We start from the raw sequence: 12,116 nt of genomic DNA, 5'->3' as shown, positions 1-12,116 counted from the left end.
AACCCCTGAGGGGGGGGTGGGGGGGGGCCCAGCCCGCCCCATTCCCCCCACCCCTGGGAAAAAAGAACAAACCCCCTCCAAAAAAAAAAAAAAAAAAAAAAAAAAAGGTGGAAACAACCCAAATGCCCATTAACAGAAGAATGGGTAAACAAACTGTGGTCTATTCATCAGCAGAAATATTATTCAGGCATAGCAAGGAATGAAGTACTGATACATGCTACAATTTGGATAAAACTTGAAACCTTATGCTAAATGAAAGAAGCCAGTAGCAGGTCCACATATGTTATTCTATTCATATGGAAGTCCAGAACAGGGAAATCTGTGGAGACAGAAAGTAGATTAGTCATTATTTAAGGCTTAGTATGGGGCAAGTGTGGCAGTGGGGAGGCCAGGGGACAGAGTTTCTTTTTGAAGTGATGAAAATATTCTAACATTGACTGTGGTTGCATGTATTTGTGAATATACTAAGAGCCACTGAACTGTTCACTGCAAATGGCTTAATTGTATGGTATGTGAATTACATCTCAACAAATCTGTTTTAACAAAAAGAATACAGCCAATATGTTTTGCCACCTTGAATCCCTCTGACATCTTCAGGCCTCCTTTTGCCACCTCCTTTTTATATCATTCCTGCTCACAGAAACTTTCATTCAGGATATGGTCTACTCCCCAGGGGACCGGATATTTCTCATTTTTTTTTTCTTTGTAGCATCACTGTGGCTTCCACACACATTCTGTTCTTCCATTTGCTCTTGGCCACATCTCCAAATAATTTGGAGTTTGTTCATTTTCTCGGTTTCCTAGTGGTTGGGATTTACTTTTATTTTCTTGTTTCTGTCTACTTGGTTTCCAGGAGGAGGAATATCAGGTTTAGATCTAGTTCTTGGCTGGATATGGTGGCCTACACCTGTAATTCCAGCACTTCGGGAGGCCAAGGTGGGAGAGTATTTCTGGGGGGCAGGAGTTTGAGACCAACCTAGGTAACATAGCAAGACCCTGTCTCTACAAAAATAAAATAAATTAGCCAGGCACAGTGGTGCATGCCTGTAGTCCCACCTATTCAGCAGGCTGAGGTGGAAGGATTGCTTGAGCCTAGCAGTTTGAGGCAACAGTGAACTGTGATTGCACCACTGTACTCCAGGATAAGTGACAGTTCAAGACCCTGTCTCTAAAAATTTTTGTTAATTATTTAAATGAACTAGTTTTTTTTCCTTAAAACTGTTTAATAGTCACTCTCAAGTTCTTTATGCTCTCAAACACAAAATGTGTTTTAGTCCACAATTTATTCTCCAGCCCTTCACTCTTCTTGGAAAAGTGCTTCAAGTCTTCTGTGCCGCTGAAGCTCTCTGTCTCCTAGGACCAATTTGTACTATATGCTTTGCATGGAGTTTTCATGAACCCCTCAGACTGTGTCTATCAGTCTTCCCTCTACCCTCTCACACCAATTTTGTTGTATCTCTAATTAGAAACAGTTTTAAACCTTACTTTAAAAATGCAGAATGCTTTCTTATTACTTCTGAAATAAGGCCCAAACTCCATAGCCTATTTTTTAGGGCTTTTCCTAACAGGGTCCCTGCTTTATACATCCCCATCTGCCGCTAGTCTTTCCTCTCACTCTGTGTTCCTTGAATGCACAAAGATTATCTTTGCTTGATTGGCACGTGTTGTTTCCTCCGCTAGGAGATTCCCCTCCCCTTGCCCTGTCTTCTCTAGTGAGGCCCTGTGGAGGAAAAGCTAAATATTAAATTTGAACTCAGTTGAACATGGACACAAACAGTGGTCACCAAGTCCCGGAACAGGTCATGTGAGCCCCCTGAAGCATTCATGCAGCACTGTTTCGGAGAAATCTCTGTTTCAATCTATTCATATACGTTATTGAAAAACAATAGACGATCGCAAAAACAGGTTGACTTTTTTGTGTTCATGGAGCCCAGTCAGGAATGGCCCTCATGACTGGGCCTAATGCCAAACAACTTGTTACAGAAAGAGCCAAGGTCCCAGACAGTGCTGAAGCATCATGAGACCTCTCCGCATCTGGGCATGGATGCGTGGCCAACTCTGGAGCCCAAGCTGTTGCTTCCTGGTCTGGTGGTGAATCCTCCGTAGTCTGGTGAATCCCTTCTCCCCTTCCCATTGCAATGTGCTTATTATATCATTCGCTTATTATATCCGCATTGCCATTTATGTGGGATAAAGGTTGTTTACCCTTAAAGGTATTGTGTATGTGTCTCCCCTTGTGTGTTTCCCACATAAAACAGCCCCTCAAGGGTCAGCTGAAGTACCATCTCCTATAGGAAATTTTCTCTTACAAACTAATTTTGGTTTGGGCTCTTTAGAACTAGTTGGTTCCTTTTATAACCATGATCACCTTTATTTCCTACAGTATTGTAATTGCTTGTTTACTTTTCTGACTATGAATTCCTTGACAGTAGGTCTAATTCCCCTGTGCTAAGCACAAAGCTAGATTCAGAGAGGCTTTTATATGTGTGTGTGTGGGTGTGTGTGTGTGTGTGTGTGTGTATGTGTGTGTGTGTGTGTGTGTGTGTGTGCGTGCGCGCGCACGCGCGCCAAAGATTTATTTCTTCATTTCTTGCATCTGAAGGACTCTTCGATGACATCCTTGGCCTGAGATTCCTTGCCATAGTCCTTAACTACTACACAACTGCAACCAACCACTTTACAGGGCTTCCCCTCTCTGTCAGTTTTACAGAGGCCAGCCCATTCCCCTAGTTTCTTGTTGTCATCAACCTTAATGGGGTTGATTTGGTGTTCAGCACAAAGGGCCTCCACCAACTTGACATACATAGGCACATCACAGTTGGATAAAAGCACACAAAGATGGGCTTGGCGCTTGTCTGAGGCTTTGGCAGCTTCGTGAATTCCACATGCTAGGCCATCGTGGATGAGGGCGGTCTTCAGCACCTCTTGTAAAGCAGTATTAACGTCCATTACACCTCCAGCAGCAGTGCCTTCCTCAGCCCTGACAGTGGGTTACGGGTGAAGTTGAATCTTGGACACAACCGAGCCTCTGCCTCCGCATGACTTGGAGGTGGCAGGAAAAGAGCCAATATATTTTTTTAATAAAAGTACTTGCTTCAGCCGGGCATGGTGGCTTACACCTGTAATCCCAGCACTTTGGGAGGCCAAGGTGGGTGGATCACAAGGTCGAGATCAAGACCATCCTGGCCAACATGGTCCCGTCTCAAAAAAAAAAACAAAGCAAAACAGAAAAAAACAAAAAAAACTTGCTTCACAAAAAACTGACTACTTGCCCAACACAGCCTTCCTTTCAACTTTGAGTCCCTTTCATGAAAAAGCCATCCTGAGACTTAGTGTCACTGAAAACATAGGAGGCAGAGATCATAGCTACTCCTGTAAGGGAAAGGCCCAGCTCATCCTTCATTCAGTAAAATAAGAAATCCTGAAATCCAGAGGGTAGAATACAGTATTCAAAGTGAACAAGCTTTGCATTCAGCAAACCTATGATATTTCCTAATAGTGAATTTGAGCAAGTGGCCCATTTCCTGATCTTTTAAATGAGACAAGTAACTGACATTCATAAGTGGGTTGAGGATAAAGGTTAATGTATGTATATATGAATTTAGGGCAAGCCAGAATTGACTTATCTACTAGTATCCTGATCCATGTCATGATTTTGGCATAAGTAATTAGACTGAAACTCCACCCTGCTTTTGTTGAATCTCTCTGGTTTTGGATAGGGCCAGGATTTCTTCAGATTGATTCCTTCTGACCTGCGTCCAAGGAAGAAGGTGGCATTCCTATTTGTCCATTTGAAAGCTCTGAGAAAGCCCTGACCTCATGATTCTTTCCTTCTAGCTCTGCTTTCTCAGCACATTGCTTCACCAACAGAAGAATCGAGAGGAGGACCGGTAGACTTGGAATGTTAAGTCATGGCTCATGTGAGTTGTAGTTGCCTCTCTTCAAAAATATAACCTATTTATATCACATCATGTGAATATTTTGTATTGCTTATCCTTAAACTGCTTGCCTGAATCACTATTGAGCATCATAAGTGATGATTGCGAAATAGTCCAGTGCTTTCCCTAGATATCTCCAACCAGTATGACCAAATCTATCCACCAGGGCTTTAAGTATCTCCTGTGTCCCAATCTGGCAGAGCACTGAAGAAAATAAATACATTTCCTTAAGGGGAACTGTATAGACTTTTGATTCAAACCCATGGCTTAACAAGATGGGATGCAGTAATTAAAGGGGACATGCTACATAAAGGCTTTTATTTACTCTGTAGAATGGGATATTTAATCAACACGGGAGTTGGAGTTCGTTGGTATTCATTTAGGTATGTGGCACTTTATGATGCTTTCCTTAGCGGATATTCTGGGAGGTTGAGTTCACAGAAATCTGGGGTTTTCCAGGAAATTAATGAGAGGTTAATCATTAACAATCCGAGGCTGGGTGCGGTGGCTCACGCCTGTAATCCCAGCACTTTGGGAGACCAAGGTGGGCGGATCACAAGGTCAGGGGTTCGAGACCAGCCTGGCCAACATAGTAAAACCCTGTCTCTGCTAAAAAAAAAAATACAAAAAACTTAGCCAGGTGTGGTGGCAGGTGCCTATAGCGCCAGCTACTCCGGAGGCTGAGGCAGGAGGATCACTTGAACTTGGAGATGGAGGTTGCAGTGAGCTGAGATTGTGCCACAGCACTGTAGCCCAGGCAACAGTACAAGACTCTGTCTCAAAAACAAAAACAAAAACAAAAAACAAAACAAAAAAAAAACAATCCAGGATAAGTTATTCTAGGCTGATATAGCCTCTCATTGTTATTGACAAAAACTCATGTGATGACTTTCGCAGTCATCACTTATGACACTGAATTTGCTGATTGTCAGCTGCTTAGCTAAGAACCTGGAGATTCTACATATTTTCCACAGAAAATAATATTCAGTCAAAGAGTGTATCTCTTGAGAATTCTCTCAATTTAAACTAACAGAAAACTCAACTAAACGTAGCAGCATAAGCAAAGAATAGTTACCTTGGCCAAAGACTCTGTGTGCACAAGTCTGTTTGTGCCCAGTAAAGACTGCTTACAAGCAACAAAACCCCCAACTTTTCTCACATAATAAATCTGGGTTTAGTTCTTCCCGGCTGGTGTAGCCTCTCAGTGGTATCCACAAAAACCTCATATAATATCTGTTATTCTGGGCTGCCATTCTGATGTTTTGGTATTTGTGATTTGAAGATCATAAAGATGTGGTGACTGAGCAACAGGAGTTTTTAAGAGCATGTAGGCCAGGTGCAGTGGCTCATTAGGACTTTGGGAGGCCAAGGCGGGCAGATCACTTGTGGTCAGGAGTTCGAGACCAGCCTGATCAACGCTGCAAAACCCCCTCTTTACTAAAAACAGAAAAATATTAGCTGGGCGCAGTGGTGTGCACCTGTAATCCCAGCTGTGAGGGTGGCTGGGGCACAAGAATCACTTGAACCTGGGAGGCAGAGGTTGCAGTGAGTTGAGATTACACTACTGTACTTCAGCCTGGGTGACAGAACAAGTATGTCTCGAAAAGAACAAAAGCAAAGGAACATGTAGGCACTCAGCTTTAGTCACCCTTATTCCCTCCCATGTCATTTCCCCCAAAACCACAGGCAGCCAACTCCAGCTTTTGCCCAGTATGTGCCCCACTCCCTGCAGTGCCCCTTTCCAACTTTTCCCCTTTGATCTAAAAGGGGTTATTATTTTTAAAAATATCACCATTAATATTTGGACTTGTTCTTTCAACAGTTGATGTTCAGGGACGTGGCTATAGATTTCTCTCAAGAGGAGTGGGAGGGCCTGGACCTGAAACAGAGGGATTTATATAGAGATGTGATGTTGGAGAACTACAGCAACATGGTTTCACTGGGTAAGATTCAGCATTTGTTCTTAGAAATTTGGGCTTTCTGTATTGTGAAGTTTTTAATTGTGTTTTAAAACACAAAGGGTAACTTCTGACCTTTGTTTTTGGGGAAATGGTTTGTGCTTTGTAAATCTGGCAATAGGTATCATCAGTGGGCACCTCCATCTTTCCCATCCTTTATAACTTATTTCTGCCCTGCCTGTAATTGTTTATTTTCGTTAATAACCAAGGAACTAGTTGCAAATTTTAGAATCTTTACCATGTGATTTTTTGCTGTTTCTTATCTTCTGAGCAGGTCTTTGCATTTATCAGCCAGATGTGTTCTCTTTATTGGAGAAAGGGAAAGAGCCCTGGAAGATTTTGAGGGATGAGACAAGAGGACCTTGCCCAGGTGAGTGAGGGCTGAACAGGCACAAGGAGGCCGTCATTGTGGATAACAGCTCAGCTGCATAATGAGGCAGCAACACCTCTGAAATATTGGTCTGGTTTATCCCTTTAAGAACAAAAACTGAGACAGGCATAGTAGCTCACACCTGCAATCCTAGACTTTGGAAGACTGAGGTGGGCGGATTGCCTGAGCTCAGGAGTTTGAGACCAGTCTGGGCAATGTGGTGGAACCCCATATCTACTGAAAAAAAAAAAAATTAGCCAAGCATGGCAGCGTACGCCTATAGTCCCAGCTACTTGGGAGGCTGAGGCAGGAGAATTGCTTGAACCTGGGAAGCGGCGGTTTCAGTGAGCTGCGATTGTGCCACTGCACTCTAGCCTAGTTGACAGAGTGAGACTCCATCTCAAAAAGAAAAAGAAAAAAAAGACCAAGACCAAAAACTGGCTGAGTGCAGTGGCTCACACCTGTAATCCCAGCACTTTGGGAGGCCGAGGCGGGCGGATCATGAGATCGAGCGATTGAGACCAACCTGGCCAACATGGTGAAACCCTGTCTCTACTGAAAATACTGAAATTAGCTGGCGTGGTGACACACACCTGTAGTCCCAGCTACTAGGGAGACTCTGGCAGGAGAATCGCTTGAACATGGGAGGCAGAAGTTGCAGTGGGCCAAGATCATGCCACTGCACTCCATCCTGGGTGACAGAGCAAGATTCCATCTCAAAAAAAAAAGAAAAAAAACCAACCAATACCAAAAATCTTTGATAAAGTCCTGAGACCTAGATAGAGACAAAACCTTTTCCAAAAGAATTTTCTCTTGACTCCAAATACCACTCGATTTTTGTGCTCTTATTTTTTCACTCATGTAACAAAAAGGTAAGTGCCGTTCTTTTCTCCAGTGGCCCTTATTTTATCTGTGATTTGGATCAGGTTCCTTTCCATCTCTGTTTTTTTAAATTTAGATATTCATAAAATTCTTCATTCGGTAAAAACAAAACAAAACCTTTTTTACCCATCCCTTTTGAATTTTTCTCATCTTTCCTGGCTTCTCCTTGCTTATACATTGGCTACATTCATTAGTTCATTCTTTTGATCAACATTTATGGATTTTCTCATTTTAGGCTTAGAAGAATTAACAAAGAATATGTAATCTCTTAAGAAACTTTTTGTTCTCTTCTGTGACTGGAACATGGCCATACATTTCTGCATAAAGGGCTCTACATTAAGAGAGGACCTAATAGGCTGCTTAGCTGAAAATTACAGTAATAGGTGAAAACAGTTTCTGGTCACAGTGAGAAAGAAGTGGCAGAAGAAAGGTTAGGGCTCATGAAGTACAACTAGGAGAACACGGTGTCATAAAAAACAAGTCCGGCCAGGCGCAGTGGCTCATGCCTGTAATCCCAGCATTTTAGAAGGCCGAGGTGGGCAGATTACCTGAGGTCAGGAATTCAAAACCAGCCTGGTCAACATGGCGAAACCCTGTCTCTACTAAAAATAGTAAACCCTGCTACTCAGGATGCTGAGGCAGGAGAATCGCTTGAACCTGGGAGGCAGAGGTTGCAGTGAGCCAAGATCACGCCACTCCACTCCAACCTGGGTGACAGAGCAAGAATCCATCTCAAAAAAAACCAAAAACCAAAAAACAACAAAAAAAGACAAACCCTGGCTTGCCTGGTTCCCTGTATTCTCCAGCTTTTCTTCTCTAACAGTAATCATCATCTACAGATTATTCAACATTTATCCTATGTAAGGCAGTTAATAGAAGTAGCGTATTATTCCTTGCAACAGACCTCTGCAAAGCGATGTTTTATTCCTTTCTATAATGTGGAAAATTCAGTCAAGCTCAGTAATTTTCCAATCACCTAAAAACTTCTTTGAGTTAACAGAACTGGAGTCTGAAACTGCAGTTCGTTGTCTTTCCATTGCCATACATTACTGGTCATAGTTTATAACTAAACTGCCTTTCAATTCATTCAGTCATTGATGGAGTACTTGCTCTGTCTCCCAAGAAAAATTAATACCACAATCATATGACAATTGTACTTGATCCTAAATACATATAAAAAAATGAGTCACAGAAAAGTCCTATTATTCTTAGCTTGTGCCAGAGTCCTTCTCCCTTGAACAAAATCTCAAACTATTTTGTTGTTGTTAAGACAGGGTCTTACACTGTCACCCGTGATGGAGTGCGGTGATGTGATCATGGCTCACTGCGGCCTTGACCTCCTAGGCTCAGGTGATCCTGCCACTTCAGCCTTCCAATTAGCTGGGAGCACAGGAATGCACCTCTACTTCTGGCTAATTTTTTTTAAAGATGGGGTTTTCCCATGTTGCCTAAGCTGGTCTCAAACTTCTGGACTCAAGCAATCCATCTGCCTCAGCCTTCTGAAGTGCTGGGATTACAGGTGTGAATAATTGTACATGGCCTTCAAACTATTTTTCTTTCTGAACTATCATGCATCATTATCTCCTTTAACCTAAATGCATCATACCCTGATATTGAGATCCTAGTACTTTGGTAACTCTGGATGAGATTGTTTCCCTCATATTAGACTGTTGCTCTGCTATTTCCCAGCATTAATATTTTTAAGCTCTGAATTATATAAGACATTCATCATAGTACTTAAAACTTGTAGATATTTTCTGAGTTGTTATTCTGTTGCTAAGGTGGTACCTGGATAATCATTTTTTATTGAGCTCCTCAGATGAATATGATCAAAATAAAATATACTTATCATGGCCGGGCGCGGTGGCTCAAGCCTGTAATCCCAGCACTTTGGGAGGCCGAGGCGGGTGGATCACGAGGTCAAGAGATCGAGACCATCCTGGTCAACACGGTGAAACCCCGTCTCTACTAAAAATACAAAAAATTAGCTGGGCATGGTAGCGCATGCCTGTAATCCCAGCTACTCAGGAGGCTGAGACAGGAGAATTGCCTGAACCCAGGAGGCGGAGGTTGCGGTGAGCCGAGATCGCGCCATTGCACTCCAGCCTGGGTAACAAGAGCGAAACTCCGTCTCAAAAAAAAAAAAAAAAAAAAAATGTATATATATATATACTTATCATTTGACTCAACTTGTATTATTTCTTTTAAATTTCTACTTACGTCTTGCCTTTTTTTCATATTTCTCATATTTGAGAATTTTTTAAGCCATTCACTTCTGATATGATTTATTTCAAGATTTTCTGTATCTCTTTTAGAAGTTTTATTTCGGCTGGGTGTGGTGGCTTATGCCTGTAATCCAAGCACTTTGGAGGCCAAGGGGGGCAGATCACCTGAGGTCAGGAGTTCAAAACCAGCCTGACCAACATGGTGAAATCCTGTCTTTAAAAAAAAGAAATTAAAAAAAAAAGTTTTATTTCTTTTTGTATGTAAAACAGTATGTTTTTACCTTCTTATTTTTCAGACATGCAATCCAGGTGTCCGATCAAGAAGTTATTACCAAAAAATGGCATTTTTGAGAGAGAAATAGCCCAACTGGAAATAAGGAAAATTTGTAAAAACCACAGCCTTGAATGTTTGTGTTTTAGAGGTGATTGGGAAGGCAATGTTCAGTTTCAGACACTACAAGATAATCAAGAGGAATGTTTCAAGCAGGGGATACTCACCTATGTTAAAATGCCCACTTTTAACCGACACCCAGCCTTTAATCTACACCAGAGACTTAACACAGGAGACAAACTGAATGAATTTAAAGAATTGGGGAAAGCCTTTATTTCTGGCTCAGATCGTACTCAACATCAGTTAATTCACACAAGTGAGAAATTCTGTGAAGATAAAGAATGTGGAAATACCTTTCTTTCCGATTCGGAGGTTACTCAATATCAGACAGTTGACACTGTTAAAAAAACATATGAATGTAAAGAATGTGGGAAGTCTTTTAGTTTACGTTCGAGTCTTACTGGTCATAAGAGAATTCATACCGGAGAGAAACCTTTTAAATGTAAGGAATGTGGAAAGGCCTTTAGATTTCATTCACAACTTAGTGTCCATAAGCGAATTCATACTGGTGAGAAATCTTACGAATGTAAGGAATGTGGGAAGGCCTTTAGTTGTGGCTCAGATCTTACTCGACATCAGAGAATTCATACCGGTGAAAAACCCTATGAATGTAGTGAATGTACAAAGGCCTTTAGTCAGCGATCACATCTTATTAAACATCAGAGAATTCACACCGGTGAAAAACCTTATGAATGTAAGGAGTGTGGGAAAGCTTTTACTCGTGGGTCACATCTAACTCAGCATCAGAGAATTCATACTGGTGAGAAATCTCATGAGTGTAAGGAATGTGGAAAAGCCTTTATTCGTGGTTCAAATCTTGCTCAACATCAGAATGTTCATGTTGGTAGGAAACCTTATGAATGTGAGAAATGTGGGAAAGCCTATATCTGGAGCTCACACCTTGCTCGACATCAGCGAATTCATACTGGTAGGAAACCTTATGAATGTAAGCAATGTGGGAAGACTTTTACTTGGGCTTCATATCTTGCTCAACATGAGAAAATTCATAATGAGAGGAAATCCTATGAATGTAAAGAATGTGGAAAGACCTTTCCTCATGGCTCAGAGTTGAATCGACATCAGAAAATTCATACTGGTGAGAGAAACTATGAATGTAAGGAATGTGGAAAGACCTTTTTTCGTGGTTCAGAACTTAATCGACATCAGAAAATTCATACTGGAAAGAGGCCATATGAATGTGAAGAATGTGGGAAATCTTTTATCTGGGGTTCACAACTTACTCGACATCAGAGAATGCATACTGGTGAGGAACCTTATGTATGTAAAGAATGTGGGAAATCTTTTATCTGGGGTTCACAGCTTACACGACATAGGAGAATTCACACTGATGGAGAACCTTATGGATGCAAGAAAAGTAGCCACATCTTTAGTCACCATTCATATTTTGCTGAACAAAAAATTCATAATGGTGCAAATCTCTGTGAATGGACAGACTATGGGAACACCTTTTGTCATGATTCAAACTTTGCTGAACACCAGAATATTTACACTTTTGAGAAATCCTATGAATTTAAAGATTTTGAGAAAGCATTTTCTTCAAGCTCTCACTTCATTTCACTCTTGTGACATATTATTATATACAACTGTAGGAAAGGCTTTATTCATAACCCATTAATTTTGTTTATTTTTTTCTCTTGTGGAACCCTACAAATGTAAGTAATATTAGAAGCATTTTGACGGCACCCAATACATCTAGCAGCAGCAGCAGCAGAGAATTCATCATGCAATCAATATAGGAAAGAAATTACTGATCAGTTATCAATTACGGAATATCAGTGTAAAATTTTATATGATAGCATGAATTCTCTTTGAATCATACTCAAAACATTCTCATCAGAGATGTTGCATAAAGAATTAATATATAATTCAGCCAGTCACAGTGGCTGACACCTGTAACCCCAGCACTTTGGGAGGCAGAGGCAGGTGGATCACCTGATGTCAGGAATTTAAGACCAGCCTGACCAACGTGGTAAAACCCTGTCTCTACTAAAAATATAAAAATTGGCTGGGTGTGGTGGTGAGTGCCTGTAGTTCCAGCTACTCTGGAGGCTGAGGTACAAGAATTGCTTGAATCCAGGTGGCAGCGATTGCAGTGAGCCAAAATTGTGTCATTGCACTCCAGCCTAGGTGACAGAGTGAGATTCTTGTCTCCAAACAAAAACAAAAATAACCTCACAAGAATTTATATCTAATTCATGTTGGAAATCTTTCATCACTAGCAAAGTTTTGTTGTATTTCCACAAAAATAAGGTAATCTAGAAAAGCCTTGAACTATGTCATAAAATCTATTTGACATGTCTTGTTTCAATACATCCTACCTCTATATTTTTT

General features: G+C 41.2%; 1 protein-coding gene and 1 pseudogene across 6 annotated transcripts in view; one reads left to right on the top strand and one right to left on the bottom strand.

The window, feature by feature from the left end:
• Positions 1 to 11,385, top strand: part of ZNF790 (zinc finger protein 790) — a 22,845-nt gene extending 11,460 nt beyond the window's left edge. For 2 of the 5 annotated variants that reach the window (XM_032249360.1, XM_032249364.1), the window contains exons 2-4: positions 3,838 to 3,920; positions 6,171 to 6,266; positions 9,670 to 11,385. In XM_032249360.1, the coding sequence (XP_032105251.1) occupies positions 3,838 to 3,920; positions 6,171 to 6,266; positions 9,670 to 11,351 (1,861 nt within the window). In that variant the 3' untranslated portion in view covers positions 11,352 to 11,385. Of the gene's footprint in view, positions 1 to 1,983; positions 2,111 to 3,837; positions 3,921 to 5,760; positions 5,882 to 6,170; positions 6,267 to 9,669 lie in introns of all 5 variants that reach the window. The other 3 variants (XM_032249361.1, XM_032249365.1, XM_032249363.1) reach the window with 3 other exon arrangements.
• On the bottom strand, positions 2,563 to 3,010 carry LOC116530905 (annotated as a pseudogene). The gene has a single exon (XR_004260171.1). The product of XR_004260171.1 is annotated as a 40S ribosomal protein S12 pseudogene (transcript).
• Positions 11,386 to 12,116: the final 731 nt, after the last annotated feature.

The sequence above is a fragment of the Sapajus apella genome, unplaced genomic scaffold (genome assembly GCF_009761245.1).
Source record: "Sapajus apella isolate SASKATOON/1434 unplaced genomic scaffold, GSC_monkey_1.0 scaffold68, whole genome shotgun sequence".
NCBI lineage: Eukaryota > Metazoa > Chordata > Mammalia > Primates > Cebidae > Sapajus > Sapajus apella.
Note: the sequence above shows the minus strand (reverse complement) of the source record. Positions and strands in the feature narration are given on the sequence as shown.